General features: G+C 31.0%; 2 protein-coding genes across 3 annotated transcripts in view; one reads left to right on the top strand and one right to left on the bottom strand.

Annotated features, from left to right (window-relative positions):
• LOC124838735 (Inosine triphosphate pyrophosphatase family protein) overlaps positions 1–1,960 on the top strand; it is a 46,930-nt gene extending 44,970 nt beyond the window's left edge. For both annotated transcript variants that reach the window (XM_088096673.1, XM_047314416.2), the window contains exons 6-9: positions 166–197; positions 312–424; positions 1,429–1,505; positions 1,590–1,960. In XM_088096673.1, the coding sequence (XP_087952799.1) occupies positions 166–197; positions 312–424; positions 1,429–1,505; positions 1,590–1,707 (340 nt within the window). In that variant the 3' untranslated portion in view covers positions 1,708–1,960. The remainder of the gene's footprint in view (positions 1–165; positions 198–311; positions 425–1,428; positions 1,506–1,589) is intronic.
• Positions 1,961–13,255: 11,295 nt separating this feature from the next.
• Positions 13,256–18,758, bottom strand: LOC124838732 (Pectin lyase-like superfamily protein). The gene is made up of 7 exons (XM_047314411.2): positions 18,523–18,758; positions 18,047–18,106; positions 17,037–17,111; positions 14,978–15,620; positions 14,788–14,891; positions 14,312–14,450; positions 13,256–14,210 (listed from the first exon to the last, which is right to left on the bottom strand). Exons 1-7 carry the CDS (start codon positions 18,639–18,641, stop codon positions 13,989–13,991), a joined length of 1,362 nt encoding a protein of 453 aa, XP_047170367.1. The 5' UTR covers positions 18,642–18,758; the 3' UTR covers positions 13,256–13,988.
• Between the last annotated feature and the right edge of the window lie 3,333 nt (positions 18,759–22,091).

Raw genomic sequence — 22,091 nt, 5'->3', positions numbered from 1 at the left:
CCTTACTTCTCTCCTCTTATACTCCTAACAAAATATTCGTCTGAATTCTTTTACGCTTTAGTGTCTACACAATTTCGGGTCATTAGCATTTAGCAAGTGAGATTTTTTAGATCATGATCAGTACTTCATAATGATATTGTCTAATTTCATTGATGTATCATGCAGCAAATGGTTTCTGCAGAAGATTGGCCATGAAGGTTGTAACTAAACTGCATAATTTTGGATAAGTTTTCAATTTTTCAGTACATGTTTTCAGGAATAAGGATATCCCACAAAATTTGATTTACTCATTCCTCTTGTTCATTTTCCAGGTCTCAACAATTTGCTGATGGCATATGATGATAAATCAGCATTTGCCTTATGTGTATTTTCCTTTGCGGCAGGTCCAGATAGTGAACCTATCACATTTTCTGGAAAAACTCCGGTATCTCTTTGAATCCCTTTATACATAATTACAAATTCATATATTTTCTTTGCCAATTTAATATTGGGGTTGTAATAATATGAATCTTCTTATTTACATCTGGTTACTAAGTGATTCAAATTCTAGGATAATCTACTTTTCCAAATTGAAAAATGCTAGCACCACTTTCTTCAACACTTCTTTAGGAAAAAATATATTTTTAATCTGATAATTTTTGTTAAACTTGATTTTAGTCCATATACTTTTAAATTGATGAATTAGTCTTTCAAACTCTTAAAAATATGTGAAGTTAATTCCTTTGAAGGTGCTTAAATTTAATGTTTTTTGCCACTAGAACAAAGTTGACTAAAATACATATTTTGTTGAGTCTGAATACTAATTCATCAATTTGAAAGTACATAATTTACCAAAACCAAGTTTGATGAACATTACAACGAATAAAAACACAGGTTTCCCCTTTCCTATACATTCTTCATTATTTAGTGAATGGTTCTTACTTATTCAACGAGTTTCACTTATGATGATCAATTCACTTAGACTGTAACTTACTCAACAATAGAAAGTGGTTGATATGATATGTATACCCTCAACAATTGTTGTTTTAGGAATTGAATAATTCGATTGTAACTTTCTCACCTGACCTATATTAAAGGATAATTGATATAACTTGTAACAATTTCTCCCTTAACAATTGTCTCATTATTGAATCAAATCCTTATCGTTAGGACAAAAGCTATAGCTACAGTTAGGACACAACTTTTTATACTTCAGAACATAACAACTTAAAAGCTATAATTCAATTGTGACTTGATTAAGTGAGTTATGGCACAAGACAATTGATGCACTATGCACTATATACTATAGTTTATACATCATTTTTTATGTTTATTTCCTTGATTATTATGACATATTATGTGCAAGAAAGAGAGAGAAGAAATTGTACAAATTAGGTATCTGAGTATGGTTGATGTATGACTGTAACTACTTTTTTGGTGCATGGTTAGGGGAAGATTGTTCCTCCGAGAGGGCCTAATGATTTTGGATGGGATCCTATTTTTGAACCTGAAGGCTATGATCAAACGTATTTCAATCTTTCATGCCATTTTTCGTTCAAACGTTTCATAGTTTCTTGCAAAACCTAATTCTTCCCATTTACACTTTGTAGCTATGCAGAAATGCCCAAAGAAGAAAAGAACAAAATTTCCCACCGCTCCAAATCTCTTGCATTGGTCAAATCTCATTTTGCAGAAGCTGGTTATACTTTTCAGATCAATAACGTCTGAAATATCATTTGGTAGATTATTATACACTTCAAAGGGATTTTCTAATAGTACCAATTATGGCACTATTTTGATTTTTTTTGGTACAACTTCTCCCGTAGGACAAAAATCACACACAAAAAACAGAAAAGTATACCAAAAAAGCAATCTTTCAAGTTTATAGACGTTTTTTATCCGAACAAAATTGCTGGAAGAGAATAAAATATAAATGATTGTGTGAAAAGAAGCATAAAAAATAAAAGTGCAATTGATGAAATATTGGCTAGATTATTTTTTTTATTTAAATTAAGAATGTTTGATAAATAGTAAATGTTCGATACTTTCCAATTTAAATAATTTCTTTATTTTTAAATATGGCAGATCGAGTTTCATTTAAGGAATTCTTCCCAAATCGATTAGATTATGAATGGTTTCCTTGAATGTATGGTTATAAATTTAAAAGATTAATAAAATCCATTAAAATCTCCGTTTTGTTATTAATATCATCATTTAGATTGTACTCATTTTATTTTCTATTCTACTTTTTAAACAATTTAATTTTTTTAAATTATAATAAATATATAATCAATTTTAGTTTTTGCACATACGTTTTTGAAATTAATTTTTTTTCAATTTGATTTTCTTTTAAATTTAGAAACTATCTACAATAAAATAGTAAAAAATTATATTTTGACTTTTATAAGTATAATAATAATAAATTTGTTATTTTTATTATAAATACATATGTTTACACTGTCTGTTATAAAGATGTTAATAAATCGTTACAACAGTTCTATTAACATGCTTAATTTTAAGAATAAAAAGAATAATTAACATGTTATTGAAAACTGTGTAGTAATTAACATTTATTTTAAACCATGTCATTTTTTGTTCATTAAAATACTTTAACGGTAAACACTAATTTTAATTGAGAAAAAAACATGATAGTAAATATGATCAATAGTTTTTTAGATATTAATGTTGAACGAAATTGGTAAGTAGTTAATACGATGATTTATTTAAATTTACAATAAATAGTTTTGAAGTATAAAATTTAAAATAAACGAATTAATTAATTAAAATAAACGAATTAAATAAATACATCAAAATAAAATGTGTAACAGAAATAAACTAGTCCAAAAAACACTTATTCTAAAATTTTCCAATTGTGAAAAACGAATAACTGTTTTCCTTCTTTGTGTTATGACTACACTACAAAACATGTAATAATATATTACACTAATGGATTTTTTTTTAAGGAGACAAATTTAATATCTCATTTTGATAATATAAAACTACTAAAATAAACATTACATATATGATGATAGAACAAGAACTACATATTTGTGATGAGAAAAATTTTTCATCTGGAGAACAAAAAAATCTATCATCATTAAGACAACTGAAAAGACGGTATCTTTAAGCTCGCCCCATTAAGGTCATCATTGCAAAGAGAAAACAATAGACAGTCAAACAACACAAAAGCAAGGATAAGCTAGTGATACAAAACAAATCGTATAATATTTAAAACATAGCAACCATGAATCACATATAACATACATCAACCCAAACATCTTAACATGAGTTATGGCGGGTTGTGCACTTATGGTGACCTCTACTGCTTTGCAAAGTCATTGCCAATGGATTTCACCCTACCACACTCACAAGGTTAGTCTATTCCACGCCTTGGATCATACTAGAAGCACCCAAGACCAAAACCTCCTACTACTCTCACCACATGTGTCAATCTTCTCTACTTGAGAATGAAAGACCATTAGAGTTTCAGGATAAACCCCCAAGACTGAACTACCTGCATTCATTCTAATAAGACTTGAACAACACTAAGAAGTTTCACCTTGGAACTAACTTCCATAACTTTGAAACCATTGATATTACTTCACTTTTACATTGAATCCATTTGAAATCGTACACACATTCTTGTTTCCCATTTCATACTATAAATCAATTCATACTTCACAATAAGTATTATAAACTAATCATTCATACAATCACATACATTGAACACACTTTAAGAAAATATATAAAAACTTAGTTGAAAATCTGATATTTTCATTCAGCTACCAAATCTGTTCACTCAGCTAAAAGTGTTTGTCAGCCCACTAGCTTAGCCCCAAGCGAAAACAGAAATAGTGGGCTCTGCTTGCTCACCTCTCACTCAACGACAACTCTTGCTCCACTAGAAGTGTTTTGCTTGCTCAGCGGACACACATTCGCTTAGCGAGACTACATAATTCTACAACATCAAATCTGTAGAATTTGCACCCCTCAACCCCCTCACGGCCTATCCTATTCATCTTTTCCAACTTCTAACATCCCTAGATTATATTTTAAACTAAAATTGACCTACCCAAACATATCTAAACTAACCTAAACTCGTTTTAAAATAATTGACCACAAGATTTCAATCTAAAATTTATCAAAACCTCACTTTAGAGACCAAAATTAAACTTCACCAGTTCTAGCTCATAATTAAGAACCTTAAGGGTATGAACAAGTCACAAATGACCCAATAGCAAACCCCAAACACTCCACTTGATCTCAACTCACTTACTCTGAAAACTCACTACTCAAAACCTCTAAAATTGACAAAAACAACTAGGACATAACCTGTTTGCAGATTTACTAATTCAACATCAGATTTTTACTCAATTAAAAGTCTAACAAGTTTCAAATGACCAAAATAACATGTCCTGACTACCAATTCTCACCTTAGACTGGTAATTCTAAAATTCACCTATCAAACCTTCATTTTTACTATAAAAAAATGACTTATAACTTAGTCCAAATCACTTCTCCTTAACTTCCTAACCAAAGTGATACCATCAAGCATTTCAACAAAAGCATTCATGAAATTAATCAATTCCAAACAAAAACAGCAAGGTACACTACATCATTCAACCAACTTTTATCCTTTCAAACACTCACTATTTAATAACAATCATCTTTAACACAACCAACAACATACCTTAGTTGTACACACCATTAGATAGCAATTCATACAACATAATTTAATTAAGATAAAACATTAACTTCTCTTACCTTACGTCGAAGCAACAAAACTCTATAAACACCAAACCCTTGCTTAGAGCTCAAGGAACTCTAGAAACGTCTACAAAATACCGAACAGAAATTAGAGAGAGTCCTTAGGACCTTTGATCGACAGGAAACTAGGAAAAGACACCACAACTCACATGCGACAAGAGATCATTAAGCGTGATCTTAATTAAGAACGAAAAGAAGAAAAGGAACCGAAACTTACTTGCTATATTGAAGAAACTGATTGGGTAGAAACGTAGACCTCATTGTCGTGATCGATTAGACTCCTCCTAATCGTCAAAGAAATGACTCAAGAATTAAAACTCTTAGAGCGAAAGTAGAAAACTCTAGAAAAATGATTTATAGAGATTATACGTTTTAAAATAATGAAACTCGTTTATAACAAAATTATTTATAAATAAACCATTTAATATTAAAATAATTGAGTATCACTATTTTTAAACTACCATCACTTCTAAAATACCATTTTCTTTTCTTGGGTTTTACTCAAATTATAGTTTGTAAATATTTTAAATATATATATATATATATAAATATATATATATATATATATATATATATATATATATTATTTCTCAAAATTTTAATTTAAAACTTTTAATTCTTAAAGCTATTTTATTTTTTTTTACTTTTTAAAATTTTCAGTCAAACTATGCACGTGGAATCAGAAGATAATTATTTGGTGGCACCGACATGAATCAACTGTAGCAAAATACATACATCTCATGTTTTCATGGCATTTATTGAGTTCAAGATCTGAGGAATAAATTGCACTTTTGTTGAATCTTGTGTGTTTCATGACAAATTGACTACACTTTTGTTTCTTACTGAAATGCTTGTATCATGCTTCTTTTCTGTATTTTGAAGACTTTCTCTGTCTTTAAATATTATTTACGGCTTTTATTGGAAAAACTAAAAAGTTCAATAAATTTCATTGATTTTAGTAAAATAAATGTAGAATTTTTTATTCCACCATTTTTCCCTAATAGTTGCATATACGTAATTAATTAAAGGTCATAAAAAATAAAGATATGAATGAGAAAATAATAACTAAAGTTACCTTAAGAAATTACATATAAATGAAAAAAAGGGTATTTTTTACAAGAGTTTTTTAAAAATAGAATGCAATTATGTTTAAAAAACTCATACTTGGATAATTTTTTATTTAACTATCACTTAACTAAACCATTTTAAGACAACAAATATTATTCTATTCTTAAAATCCTTACTTTAAAATGATATGTTATGTGGGCATGCAAAACAAAAGCAAATATTTAAAGTTTTTTATGAAAAGTAATTATAAGTAAAATCCAGAAATACTTTGAACGAAGAGCAACATGATTAAAAAGCAAATATCCTCCGTCCATATAAAGTCTTGAGAGTTACGAAGAAAATGACTCGTCCATATACGTAATTACTTTTGAGTGGATTTGAGGAAGTAGATTTAAAGAGATTTGGAGGATTTGAACATAAATTTTTTTGTCGTTTATTTGAGTTAATTTGAAGATAAATGCGAATGAATTTAAAAATAAAATTTATAAAAATTAATATAAAATTATATTAACGTGACAAATTAAAAAAAATATTTTTAAATTCACTTCATTTATCTTTAAATTTACTTAAATAAACAATAAAAAAAATTATCATCAAATCTCTTAAAATATACTCGCTCAAATTCATTCAAAAACAAGCCATCAATGTTTCGGGCAGTGTCCAATGAAAATGAATGCAGACTCTGTGTACTTAGAAAAATGGAACAACGAAAGTCAGACACAGAGATATTACTGCCAACCTTGCAAAACTCGAGAAAGACACGCTCGTTTTGTCGGTATTGCTATTTTCAAGATCTTACGTTGCATTTTCGTTACGTTTCTTAAGCTTCATCACACATTCCCAATGTTTTTTTCTTACCAACATTCTTAGATCTTCTTCATTCTTCATTACTATGATGTCTGAAATGTGGAGCAAGTATAGTTACATTACCACCACTAATGTAGAGATCAACATCTAAACACTGTTAAAAAAATTAGTGGAACATAGTTAGCTAAATGTGAATAGAAAAAATATATATTAAATATGTGTATAGTTTTTAAATTTAGATACAAAATTAAATATTTTTTAATTTTGATATATTTTTATATTTGCTTTTTTTCTAAATAAAAAGATATAGTGATTTTTACACTAATAACGATGATTAATTTTTTTGTTATATGACAATCGATATTTTGTAAAAGTGGGTAAAATGAACTCTAGTGTTAAAAGACACTGAATAAAAAATTAGTTTTTATAAATGAAAATTAATTTAAAAGAATTAAATTGAATTGTATTTTTTCTACCAAACATTAAATTATATGAAAATTTGTTTTTTATTTTGATACACAACATAACTATGAGTTGGACCAGAATAGGTTGAGAAGGATCGAGTTAAATCAAAGATTGAGACAAGTCAACTTGACTTAAATTAGAGATGAATCAGACCAAAGGTTAAGATGGATCAGGTCCAGCCAAATCTTGAGACGAATTAGGTCAGGCTCAAGATCAAGATGGGTTTGGAAGGACTAAAGGTCAAGACGGGCCAAGATGAACCACAGTTTGAAACGAGTCAAGTAGATAAAGGTTGAGACGAGCCAAGTTGGACAAAATGTTGAAACAAACCCGACTGAAATTCAATCTGGACAGCCATGATCGAAACACGATCAAGTCAATCCCAATTGAAATTTGGTCGAGTCGACGCCAATTGAAAGTCTGTCAAACTCAACCAAAACTTGATTGAGTCGATCGACCAAAATTCGACCTAATCAACCCTAGACAAAAATTGGTCAAATTCAATCAAATCGATCTCAACCTAATTAGGCAACGTCGACCTTGGCCGAATTAGGTTGAGTCGACCTTGGCTGAATTATATCGAGTTGGCCACGATAGAAAGTCGTTTAAATCGATCTTATCAAATCTGATCAAGTTTACCTCTACCGAAAATCGATTGAATCTAGCCAAATCAGTTCTTGCCAAGAGTCAATCAAATACAACCAAGTTAGCCCTAACTAAAGTTGAGTCGAGTTGGTAGTTGCTAAACAAAACTCCAACTTTAGAGATTCTCAAACAAGTAAAAGTTTGGTTTAATAGCCAATTTAGTCCCCACTTTGGTTGAAAAATCTCAATTTAGTCCCTCGTTATAAAAGTGTTTTACATTAGTCCTAACTTTTAAAATAGTGGGTCAGATTGATCCCTTTCGTTAAATATAAGTTAACGAAATTAATGGATGATGATGTGACACAGCTTAAAGCTGATGTGTTAGATTGGTCCCTCGTTAGCTTTAAGTTGTGTCACATCATCATCCATTAATTTTGTTAACTTATATTTAACAGAAAGGACCAATCTGACCCACTATTTTAAAAGTTAGGACTAATTCAAAACACTTTTATAACGAGGGACTAAATTGAGATTTTTCAATCAAAGTGAGGACTAAATTGACTATTAAACCTAAAAGTTTTGAAACATACTGGTTTTAAGTTAATAAATATTTAAGTGAACTACAACTTTAGAGATTCAATTTTTTAAAATTGAATTATAAAATAATATAAAATTCAATTATCATTGTAAGCTGTTCAATATATTGTTTATGACATAGTATAATTTATTAATAATTAATGCACTTCACTTAATTACGTCCATTCCTACAAATTTGAATTTGAAACTCAAACATCAAACATCAAACATCAAACATGATTTTACATATAAAAAAATTAACACAACTAAATTAAAAATATTATATTCATTTATTTTTAGAATTTGAAAACGAAATTATATCAATTTTAACATAAAAATGAATTCCAATTTCACTGTCAAATATTTAAATACTTGAAAACATATATGAAAAAATATATTCATGAATCTATCATAATTTGTTAATTATACTCAAGTTCAATTGAAGGTAAATAATAAGTTAAAAAATAAAAAAAGACTCACATACAAATTAACATGTTTAATAATAAATTTCAAAATATCTCTATGAAAGAATTTACTAAGTTTAGATATTATAAAAAAATAATATCATTACCACTCGCCCCCGTAAAATACATTTACATTAACGAAAAACAAAAAAAAATACAAAAGTGTTTCTCATTAATAAATAAAGAAGTTACTTAAGCAATACTATCAAACATTCTAAAACTCAATAGAAGTTACAAAAACTAAATAATCTACTAATACGGTACTAAGTATAATAAGGAGAAGGTTAACTAGTGTTTTAAGGCATTGATTAAAATATAATTAATAATCATTGATTCCATTATATTTATATTGAAATCTGAAATAATTAATTCTACTAATTAAAAATAGGATACTTTTTAAAGTATAATTGATGATACTTAATTCCACCACGTTTATGTTAAAATTTGGAATAATTAATTATACTCATTAAAATAATATAAATTCATATAACAAATTTTCTAAAGCGAAAAAAATATCGTTTTTTTGTGTTTTATTTTTAAAATTGTTTTCTAAACACAAAACAAACATTTAAGAATTTCTAACATTTCTATCAAGAAACAAGTAAAAATATCTCTCTGACGATTGAAGACAGTCTCTTGGTGAAAGCTTGAAATGTGAAGACTTGAAAGGTGGAGACATGAAACGTTGGAAATTATTAGCCTTTTTCAAATTCTTCTGTGATGAAAATATTACACATTTTCATAGAATTTCTTTTTCTTTCTTTATATTGTTTACTGTCACTCCTTCAAATTAATTTTCTTTATTTGTTTTGAATATACGTAAATAATAAATAGGGTGATAAATTATCAATTATCATATATGTTGCTTTTGTAACATATGTAAATTTACATATGTTATAAATGTAAATTTACTTAACGTAGATTATAAATGCAAATTTATATATGTAATGTACTTATATTTATAATCGACATAAATTTATGTTTTCACAATTACGTTACACTTAAACCTAACCTAACATAACATAAGTAAAAAATCAAAGGTTTTTTTTAGTGTTTTGACAAAAAATTTATAATGAAATTATCTATTGTGAAATATTTTAAATTTGTCCATGAATACATTGACTTTTTATTAATAAAGTTATATATTCATGTGATTTAGTAATTAATGATAATTATTCTATTCAAAAGAGTTTGAAGGTATGGTAGTTCTGTTTTATGTAAACAAAAATAATCTCATTAAAGAAAAGTTATTACATTTAATCTACCATTAAACTATATGATACCCTTTTTTATACGTGTTTAGTTTCTTATATGAGAAAAAAAAATCATTTCAATCTCTAAATTTTGAAAACAAAAAACGTAGTTTTGGTTCTTAAAAAATAATTAAAGTTGTAATTATCATGGCTTGATAAGCAACATAATAGAGTTGCAATTATGCTTTTGGGGCCAAGAGACTAACCCTAACAAATCCAATTTTTCACATCTTGAGATCCAAAAATTCACCATCTCTAGGAATAATAACAACAATAATCATAACTTATCATTTGTAGAAAAAAAAATTGTTTTCTTGAAATGTAAAATAAAATCTCAAAGGGTGGGGTCCTTTGTTTGTTCTTAAAGAAATAATTACGATAGTTTCAAAAGTGTGTAAAATTTTCTTGAGCCCCTCACTCTCACTCAAAGTTGACTACCATACAATTCTAGTGAATATTGAAGAAACAAAAATAGCATTAAAAAATTAAATATAGTTTTAAGGATATTACTTAAATAATGATATTAACATTAATAAAGCAAAATTAGAAACACTAAAAAAAGTTAATAATTTAAAACTAAGTTTTGGCAACAAAAAAAGTAATGAGAGGGATACATTCTTAACATGAAAGGGTTATTAGAGAATGCGTGAGTGACTTGTTTGACCTTGTGAACTTTGAATGCCCTTCTTAAGGGTAGTATTGATTGAAGCTTTTTCTTTGTGGGACCATTAGGGCTACGACTAGGACTAGGACTATCCTTTAACGTTGTCGGTGCATCGAATTTAGATTCATTATTCCCTTTTTCTATCCTTCTCCTCAAAATTACCATTGGATTGAAACTTTGCAACATGGGTCAAATGAAGTCTTATGACATTACTTTTTCTTACTAAATACATACCATTACATTTTTAAACAGACAACTTTTCTTTCTATGTTTCTACCCATTAAATTCACCCTCCACTTACATGCATAGCTACAACTCTCACCATAAAAAAATAAAATTTAAAATACTTTTATAGTAAAAAAGTATTAAATAAAATGGACTTTTTCTATTTTAAACCGAACTTATATTTTTAATAAAACAACATTCTTTATGTTACCGGATCAGGATTATTTATATTTAAGTTGTCCTTTTACTACCTTGTTATGAGAAAATGTTAAGTTGGTGAAGAATGATATACCTATAAATAACTCTCAACTTTAAAACTATGAGACATTTAAATACTCTGGAGTGACTCACTTTGGAAGCTAATCGACATATTTCCATAAAAACATCATCTTTATGAATAACAAAAGCTATCTCTTAAAATAGTAAAATATTGAAGATTTGAATTTGGGATTATTGATGAATAAATGTACACCCAATAATACTTAGATATAAATCATACTATGCCATTCATTGTATCAGATAACATTTCATTCACTAGTCATCTAACACAAAAAAACACACACAACAATTACATGTATTAACTCTTTAGACAATAAAAATCATCTAAGTTAATTCCTATTTGATGTATTCTAATAAATAGTCTTAGTCTTCTGCATTTCTCAAAATATCATCATTTAGAATCTAAATTTTATTATCACTGATAAACTCAATTGGGGTCATTCAATTAAAAATCTTACAGTGTAAATAGAAAATCATAGTCTCAAGTTCTTCAAGTGGTTATTAGAAGAATTAAAAACTTAGAATTGAAATTTTGACAAGTTTCAAACCATGAATCAATATATAAAATATCTTATATCACCTTTAATTTAAAACTTTAAAATAATGAATTTGTAAATTTTTTTTAAACCACAAATGTTTCATATATAAAATATTTGACATCATTTTTAATTTAAAACCTTATGACAATAAAATTCACCTAAATTAATTTCTATATTATAATAAATAATCTTCTTCATTCGTCATAAAATATCTCCATTTAGAGTCTAAACTTTACCACTAATAAACTCAATTGGGTTATCTAATTAAAAATCTTATAGTGTAAACAGAAAATCATATTGTAAAGTTCTTCGAGTGGTATTGGAAGAATCAAAATACTATAATTAGAAGTCTGACAAGTTTCAAACCATGAATCAGTTATATGTAAAATATCTGATATCATCCTTAATTTAAAATCTTAAAATATGTGCATCTTTTTCTTGAAAAATGAGTGATCCATATATAAAATATCCAATATCACTTTCAATTCAAAAACATTAAAGAAAAGAAATTTAAGCGTTTCTCTTTGTATATTAGTGATTGGACTGTTGATTCCTTATAGATGTTTATGCAATTGTGAGTGGAATAGGTGGGGGATTAGCAAAGAAAAAGTGGATAGGAAAGTGAAGGGAGAAGTTTGGTATCTGAAAACCAATATGACCTGTAACCTAAATTTGGGGAAGAAGTAGCCACATGGCCTATGGGTCCTATCTCACATGCAGGGGAGATATAGTCTTTATTACAAATCTAACCATGTGCATTCACCACTCATCACTCATCACTGTCTCTCTTTAGCACTCTCCATTGCTCTCTCCGCAGGCATTTACTACCTCCCTCCAACCACTTCTCACAGCCCACAACACAGACTAAGACATTTTAACAATACTCCTTTTAATTCTACTCAAACTTCCTCTCATACATTTCTCCAAACCCATTAGTGCAAACACTAATCACCTCCTATTTCTTAAATTACTACTTTTCACATTGCTTGAGTTCATAGTCTCATGTCAATACTTGGAGTTAGTTTATCTTGCTTTTCTCAGTGACATTTTGTAAGAGAAGTGATTACCCTCCTGCTAGAATTATCCACCTTTGATACTGTCATTAGATATTTCAATAAATCTGATATAATATTTAATCATTTTTAAGGCTAAATGAATTTGATTACAAGTAATCATTCACATAATTAACTGTTGCTGAGAATTCTAAAAGATGATCCTTTTTTCTTTTGTGGAGAGTAGGTTTAGCTTTTCAATTAACATTACTTTCTTGGAGGCCTTAAGAGACCTCAATTGTTTCACAAGCATTGCTTTGTGTACAAAGGAAAAATTGAGGACAAAGGTAAATGTAGAACGATACTTTAAAATGATGGTATGTCTTGTTCAGTATTTCAGCCATGATAATGAGAAAGGCAGGGAATATCTTTAGAATTTGCTAGTTAACATTAAGGGGAGGGGGGACAACTTAGGTAAAGGGGGTCATCATGTTAATTAGAAAGATAATGACGGAGGGGAGGATCATGGGGTGCACATGAACGAATCGAGAAACGAACACGGGAAGATATGTTTAATGATTTACAGCCATAATTGCATAACAAAAGCAAAGATTACTTCCATTGACAAGGGAAAAAAAAGGCTAGAAAAGTTAAAAAGCAACACCACAGCTATTACAATTCCATAATCGTCATTGATAAAGTGTTTCCATATAACTCAACTTTGACAATCATGCTTTTGCTTGTATAATTAACTCAGCAAAACAAATAGTAAAAAAATAACAAAAAGGAAAAATCATATATATATATATATCTGGGCTCATTCAAATCCTATAAAAAAAAACTGAAAAAGACTGAACAGTATGTAAGGAGACATGATTTGACATTTGGAAAAATATGCATATAATTGGTGGTGGGTAAGGTTGATTTGATGAGATGAGATGAGATGAGATGAGATGAGATGAGATGAGATGAGACGAGATGAGATGAGCTGGGAAGGACCAAAGGGAAAGGCAAAAATTGAAAGGGAAACAATGGATGGCGCTTCTGCACCTGCTCCTACAATTGCATTGTTTGTTTCAGCTGGAGCAAGTCGAGCAGCTAAGGTTGACCAACAGCAAAAACACACAATGTGGCAATGAGGTAACATAAACCATATTGACATGTGTAATTAATGTACACTTGCCAAGAATGCAGGATGACGACGGAGTTCTGAGGAAAGCAATGGATATATGATGATGTTCTACTATAATATGGTAAAAACTTAGAATCAAACACAAGAAAAATAATTGCTCTTTCATTCACATGGCTGGTGGTTGATATGTATGCTAGCACTGACGGCCTCTTTTGCAACCTAGTGCACCGGCATTGGAAGTCATGGAACCAACCATGGAAGAAGATTTGGCACCTAAGCTTGAGGCCCTGGCATAGCTGGCTGAGGCTCCGGCTCCTGATGGTGTGAAAAAGGCACCATTCAGCAACAAATCTCCCTCAGACCTCCAATTCCAACCCTTCCACTGACTTTCTGCTGTTTCCACTCTCTTAGTCACCTGTCAACACCAAGAATTTTTTTCTCAATCAGTTAGTGAAAGTGGCTTAACTAAAACGTCATCAATTTACAGCATCACATGGATTGATTGTCCTATTGTACCTCCTTTGCAAAAGGGTTAACAGGAGCATTGTATCGGTTTCCCTGGCTGTTAATGGTGGGGTTAGCACTTCCACCAATGGCATACATTTCCCAGTGAGTATAGTCATTGTTCACCACGTGAAAATATCCATGTCTACACCTGCATATTCATGACCAGTCTTTTGTTAGATTAGATAATATAATATTCCACCTCTGATTGAAATACATCATTGCAGGAGGGGACAAAATAGCCCTATCCAGTTGTTGATTAATGGCTACACCATCTGGTCCCGCACAACTAATTCGTCTAAAAAAATTGTGATTTCCTTAAACTGAAGAAGAAAGCTTACAAACAAAATTAATGCACCAAAGAGGGTCGCTGCGAGTCTGCCCATCCAGACCAACCAAACTTGTGGTTACATTTATTTGCATTTAAAGCACACAAAGAGGAAAACAAGCAAAGAGTTTTCAATGCAAAAAGTCACATTAAATATTACCGTGGCATTCTCTGGATAAGTCCCTCTCCGAAATGGTTGTATGCGATGGTCACTTGCATGAGTTTGTCTCTTGTGTAAGAGTCACTGTGGCCCAGCAGAATCACCTGAATTTGCAAAGAAATACAAACTTGATCCATGATTCAACAATGGAAAAAGTGCACTTTGATACAGGAAACGAGAGTGAAAGTACCTCATTGTGGTGAGTGAAGTGGTTGTTTGAAATAGTAATGGCTGTTGAGCCCAAGACAGCATCCACAAGGCCATCAGCACAGTGGGACAAGGAGTTGTGGTCAACCCAAATGTGGCTTGAGCTAAATATGGAGATGGCATCTCCATCAGCCATTGTCCTCCACCCAAAGTGGGTGGGGGAGCTCCTCACCATGGCATTTCCGGTAGGTACGCAATCATGAATATGCAGACCATGGATGATGACATTGGTAACAAACTGAATTGTGATACATGCCCCATTAGCAATGTGCACATTGGCTCCTCTTCCATCAATGGTCTTGAAGCTGTTCATAATTAGCTCTTGCTTCAACTGAATAACCATGTCCCTCTTGAACACAATCCACAAGGGCCTGTCCTGGATCACAGCATGACGAAGAGTGCCAGGTTTGGGGTTCACAGGATCATCATCCCTGGGGTCAGTCACAACATAGAACTTTCCATCACGACCACCAATGGCATTTCTGCCAAATCCAATGCCACAATCTGCAAGACGCTTCCTGTTGCGCTGCCAGTTGGGGTCACAACGCCAGCAATCATCAATGGGGTTACCAGTTCCACAAGAGAAAAACCCCAGATTCCTTCTCTGTGTACTATTCTGGATGCTCCTGTAATATCAACAACATTGTTTTCTTAGTGCCATCATTGTCAAGCAACTATCTTTATTTGATGTTATCTTAACAAATAAATAGTTTAATAAAATGCCAAGATCTGATACAAGTTGAAGACATTCGGTGTTACAAATTGAACAACATTGCTTTCACGATGCCATTACTGTAATCATACACCCTTGTTAGGTGTTGTACAAGTTCTTTCAATCTAGACTAAGCAATCAGTCCTCATGTAATTTCCAATTTTGTTTCCTTCAAACATTAACAGTTTAAAACCATGACTATGGGTTAAAAATTTAACACAATTTGTTTGCATATGCTCGTGTTAAATTCCTCTGAGGCATGTATGTGAATGCAGACAAAATGTTCTCTGACTTTTGGATCCACAATAATTAGACCTCATCTAAATGAGTAGAGTCAGCTAACGGGAATAAAATAAAGCAACTGGACACTACCCAAGATCAAACTTTTAGTAAATCTCCTTGAGCCTAGTGGAGGAAACAACGATGTCAAAAATAATTTATCCATGTGACGAGTGAAGACAAAAGGAATTTTCCTAATTGTAACGGCTAAAAATTCTTGTCTTTTTTTTTTCTGGAATAGAAGATATGGTAAATATGCTTTTCTGTCTTGACATGGATCTTACCCAAATATGCAACTGTGGCCACGTTGCAAGGAATCACTAACCAACACATGGTAAATTTTTATGCAAAAAACTCAATCCAAATATCAAGCACCGAAAATTTTGGTCAGAGCTGCTAGAAGTAACTGTTTTTAATGGGAGAGAAAGAGTTGTACCCGGAAGTACAACACATTTATGAGGAAACACTCATTAATTTGCTTGTAGGCAAAGGGATTAGATTTATAATGGCATGTAAAAGCACCATGAGCGTGAAGAAGGGTATATCATGAGAAAGTGCATGTGACTGAACCATGAAAAAGAGAGAGAGAGAGAGAGAGAGAGAGAGAGAGAGAGACCATGACCGAAAACGTTTCTGGTTAGTGACAAGGTAATTTCCCAACTTGACATGCCACAAAAGGGTCAAAAAGAAGAAAAGGTTTAGTCTTCAAAGTTTCAAATTCATTTAACTGTGGCAAAATCAGGAAAGTAAAGTGATTGAAAAAATGGGTGAGTTGGATAAATAGTTAGGTCTCAATTCTCAAGAGGGGAGTTATGAGTGCCACCAAAATGCCACGGCACACCACTATCCTACCCTCATTACACTCAATAGTCCCTACTCCCATGTGAATGAATAAATTAATAAAAACATATTAAAACATTATAGATCATTATAGGTTCATGTAATTTTGTCTTTTACTTTAACTTATGTGCTTTGCTACGAAGGGACATTGTAACAAGGTTGGTCTGTGTACAGTGAAAATGAAGAGAGAGAGAAAGAAATAGAGACCCACATCTCAACCATTGAAACCACTTCCTCTGGGTTAGCCACTGCAGCTTGTTCATTTAATTTTTCAGCCTCCAGTGCCCTGAAAGAAACAGTTACAAACACAGTCACAATCTTAAACAATAAATAAGCAAACAAACTACTAATTCAATGATTATATTATTTAACTAAGTAGGGTTAGTTATAGTAGCCTTATGACAACATTAAACTTTATATAATGAATCAATTTTTCTTTTACTAACAAAACTTTGACTTATTCACTAAATGTAAAGATAGCAGCAATAAATAAACTACACCTTTTGGTGTAAGGAAAATTAATATATATATATATATATATATATATATATATATATATATACTTTATTGCGGTCGGCAACCGTGACCTGTTAACAAATGTCCTTTGTGTACTATAATAAATTAAATATTTAATAAATACAAAAGGAGAAACAAATTGTTTTCCTTCAAAACAAATAATCACTTATTTTAGAAAAACAAATTGACAGCACAATGTTAAAATAAAATTAAAGGAGAATAAAAAACGCAACAGGGACACTTGTCGGTGAGAGATTTGAGTGAGTTCCGTGAATACATTTGCTCCGTAAAAAGTTAAAGTGAAAAACAACAACTTGATAAAAGCCGTTAAGATAAAAATTTATTCACCTTATCCTCCGGATAATGACCAAAATACTCTTAAGAGAAAAAAATATTTTAACACCTTGGGAGGGTAGTTTTGGAAGAGGAAAAAAGTTTGTTGACGGTTAACCAACTCTTTAATGAGGTGGTGTGGGGAGTTATTTTGCTTTTGCAGAACCCCCAAAGCAAACAGACAGAGAAGAACGAACATAACCGAATAAACGATCCAGATCGAAGCATTAACGATTTTTCAACGGCTGTGATCGTTTGCTCGATCCAATGGCTGAGACTTAAAGTTATAACTCAGAACACAAGGTCCAGATTAACCGGCGTTTCATCAAGGAACCAGGACCAGAGTTAACAGTGGAAAGAAAGAACACTAACCTCTCCGCCATTGACGAGTTCTGCAAGCTCGGCAGCCTGTGTTTTTTCACTTCAACATTCCTATAGCCAAAACAAAAAGGAAAAGAAAAAAATGTCTCAGAGCAAGATCTTCGTTTTCTCGCTGTTTTCACAAAAAACGAAGTGGAATTGGGATTTTCCTTTTCAAAAACCAAACAAGTCGCAATGTGTTTAGCTTTCTCTGTTTTGTAGTTAAAAGCTGTATAGCAGTGGAAATCACACTTCAATGGTTTTCGCATCAGAGATCGCACATTGCTTAAAAATACAACCCAGAGAGTGTATATAAACGAGTTGCAACCCAAATCACAGGAAGTTTCTTTTGGGGGTGAGAAAGTAATAAGAAAGAATGTTTCGGTTTCGAAATCCACACAATGCAGCTAAAGCTAAACCAACCCAACACAGAACACATAGAAAAGAAGCTTCTGACACTGAAACAGAGTGTTTGTTTGTGTTGAGACCTGAGGTGAGAGATCTGTGGAGTGGTGGTGGCCATGGCTGCTTGTAGGTGAATGAACAGCGCCAGAAGGAGAAAAAAGAAGACCCGCATGGAAGAAGAAGAAGAAGAAACCACCGCCATTGCAGAAAGTTGAATTCTCTTCGCTCTTGTTGCTTTGGAGAGAATGAGAATGTTGAAGAGAAAAAAGAGAGAGAGAGAGAGAGAGAGAGAGAATTGGAAGGAGTGGACTCAGAAGGACAGGTTCCAACATAACGGTTTTTTATAGACACTAAACGAGAAACGCCAACCTTATGACGGCGTTAAGTAACTGATCGTTTTTCTTGTTTGCGTGTTGGACGTCCCTCTGACGGCGTCATGGAAGAAAGTACCAGTGTGACTGTTGTTTGTTGATTGTTGCTTTTAGCTTTTGCTTTATTTTCTTCTTCTCCTTCTTCTATTTGTTTAACCTCAGTCACTTTTTTACTCTCTCTCTTTCTCTCTCGCACGTGGGTGCAGTAGCTGTCACATGCCGTCGCAGGGTATGGTACTGTTACTAATTACTGATACTAACGCTAATACTAAGATCTAAAATCTCACATCACCACCACGCACCACTTTCGCTCTTTTTACTTTCTACTTTTTTTTTCCCGCTTTATCCACCAGTCACTGCCCAACTAACTTCAAACGGTTTTTAATTTCTCTACAATATCATTGTGACTTAATAATTCACTCTTCTTTGTCTTCTCCCACTTTTCATTTCTTATGATTCTTTTTTTTTTAATTTCATTTGCCTTATCTATTGCTCAAAAATTCATGTTTTCAAGGCTTTCATCACTCCAATGGGATTGCAAACCCCTCATCCATAATGCCTACATAATACTTATCTTTTAACTAAATATGATATAAAATATGGAAACTAACCAAATTCTAATAAGAATACATATGAAAATTTACATAACTAAATAAAGTGCTTGGATGAGATAAATTAGAAAGTAATTTATTTATTTGAAAATTTTAAATTTTTCATATTAAAAAATATTGAATAAAATAATTATAAAAAAATTTGAAATTTAAGTAATTTTGAAATGTATTTTAAACAAATTTTAAATATTGTAGAAAAAATAAAAATTTAAAATTTTATAATGTACTAGTATTCTATTTACAGAAGTAACTAGAAATTATTTTATCAATTGACTTGAGTGAAAGGTAGAGACAGATTGACTCAGAGTTAGAGACATGATGAATCGAACTAAATTAAAGGTTGAGATGAGTCAATTCGAGTTTAGGATTGAGACAAGTTGGAGTCAAGCTAAAGGTTGAGGGGTCAACTCAGGCCAAAAGTTGAAACATGTTAACCAGACTAAAGGTCAAGACAAGTCACAAGCCTAAGATCAAGTCGAGTTTGTTCATGTTGGAGGTTGAGATGAATCGTCTCAAGACCAAGGTCAAGACAAGTTCACCTAAACCAAAGGTCAAGCAGGGAGACGAGTAAGTTCGAATCCAATGTCGAGACGAGTCAACTAGTGTTAAGGGTCAAGACAAGTCGACCTAACTTGAATGTTATTACAAGTCGACCAAGGCCAAGGGTCGAGGCTCGAGACAATTTAGCCAGGCTAAAGGTCAAATGGAGTCGAGTGGAGTTAACTTGGGTCGATGGTCTAACAAGGTTGGCCCAGGTCGATGGTTAAGACAAGGAAGTCCAAAGCGAAAGTCGAGTCGACCTTGGTCGAAGTTCAAGTTGGATTTATCTGGATTAAAGGTCGAGTGGGTTGAAGGTCGAGATGAGTCGACTAGAGCCAAGGTTTGAGACGATTCTGCTTGGATTAATGGTTCAGATGGCTCAATTGGGTCGAAGGCTAAGTCGATTCAGCATAGATTGAGGGTTGAGCCTAATCAGCCCAAAGTGAGGGTTCAATCGAGTTGACTTGGGTCAATGATCAAGCCGAGTCGGCCTAGGTCAAAGGTTGAGATGATTCAATCCAAACTAATGATTAAGATGAGTCAATCCAAGGCGAAGGTCAATTCGAGTTACCTAGATTGATGATCTAGCCGAGTTGACTTGGGTGGATGGTTAAATTAAGTTATCCCGAGCCTAAAATCGAATTAGGTTGTCCTAAATCATTTATCTAAATGAGTAGGTCGAGATCAATGATCGAGCCGAGTTGACCAATTAAAAAATACACACTATTCATCATAAATTAAAGGTAGAGTTAAGTCAGTCTTGGTCGAATGTTGAGACAAATCAGTTTGGATTGAATGATTAAGATGAGTTGGTTCATATATTGAAAATTGAGATGAGTTGTTCAAATTAAATGTTAAACTAAAACGAGTCTGTCCAAATTGTAGATTGTGACAAGTCATTCCAGATAAAATCAAACTAATTTAAATTAAACTGAAAAATAAAACTAAATTATTATATTTTAAAATAAAATTTTATCTTAAAAGATAAATTAAAATTTATTCGAACAAAATCATTGAAATTTAAGACATTACAAATTTTATATCCAAACTATTTAGTAAATGAAATAGAATTATTAGCTCTTCTTATATGTTCCTTCAAGAAAAAAAAAATGAAAAGGTCAGACAAAGTTGGAAAAGTCACAACTAGCTTCCATGAAACCTAATAAAGAGTAAAACATATCACTGTTCATTTATATTAGTAGAGATTAAGTTATTAAGCTAAAATCTCACCTGAATGCATAAAAACATATACATATCAACCATGAAAGAAAAGTGAAAACTTTATATGAGAAAAATAAACATTTACTCAAAAACACAAGTTGATTCGTCTAATTGTCTTAAACTTTGTTATATTCTAAAAATGTGGCATCTGATTATAGAAAATATGAGAAACATAATCTTAGATAGAAAGTGGAGAGAATTTTACAAAAATGAAACTATCTTCCAAAATGTTTTCACACACATGAATAAAACATATTTTAGAATTTTAATTTGAATTCTCTTTTTTTAATTCATCATTACTAAGCACAAAAATTGGCTCTTAAAAGATTAATAACTAACAAAAAGCTCTAAAAAAATTGCTCACTTAGAATTTGTTTAATAGTATGCCAAATTGATTCTTAAAATTAATATAATATTAAAATAATACTTTAAATTATACATCCTCAACGCTTTACTTCTGAACATTTGTTACATTTTTTACTCTCATATAAAGTATCAAGGGTTTTTTCATTACACTAATAAATCATGTACTATATCTTCTTTCTCTAATGCATAAAATACTCAATACCAAACCAAGCACAACATTGATATTTGGTAACCGTTATCTCATATCATATATAACTATTTAAAAATAATAGACATAATCTTTTAATCTAATTGTTATAATATTTTTGAATTTTTAAATGATATTTGAGATCAACAATTGAATTTAAATATGTCAAAATAATGTAAACACTTCAAATATCATATATAAAAAAAATTAATCCATTTAAATTAAAATAATTATATTTATTTATTTTCAAAGTTTAAATATCAAAATTTAAGACAAAAGAAAAATTTTAATTTCTAAAATTTAAAAAACAAAAAACATATTTAATCATTCTAAATTATAAAAAAAATAAATTAATT

The sequence above is a fragment of the Vigna umbellata genome, chromosome 8 (assembly GCF_029865625.1).
Source record: "Vigna umbellata cultivar VRB3 chromosome 8, Vumbellata_1.0, whole genome shotgun sequence".
Classification (NCBI taxonomy): domain Eukaryota; kingdom Viridiplantae; phylum Streptophyta; class Magnoliopsida; order Fabales; family Fabaceae; genus Vigna; species Vigna umbellata.
This window is presented reverse-complemented; position numbering and strand designations above follow the sequence as displayed.

Bases quoted from the DNA above. Each gene is read 5' to 3' on its own strand.
- LOC124838732 (XM_047314411.2), bottom strand. From the start codon at position 18,641: ATGGCGGTGGTTTCTTCTTCTTCTTCTTCCATGCGGGTCTTCTTTTTT. The intron at 15,621-17,036 runs GTGGGTCTCTAT...TTGATATTACAG, and splicing joins GTGGTTTCAATGGTTGAGAT to GAGCATCCAGAATAGTACAC. The intron at 14,211-14,311 runs GTACAATAGGAC...TGGTGTTGACAG, and splicing joins TTAACCCTTTTGCAAAGGAG to GTGACTAAGAGAGTGGAAAC.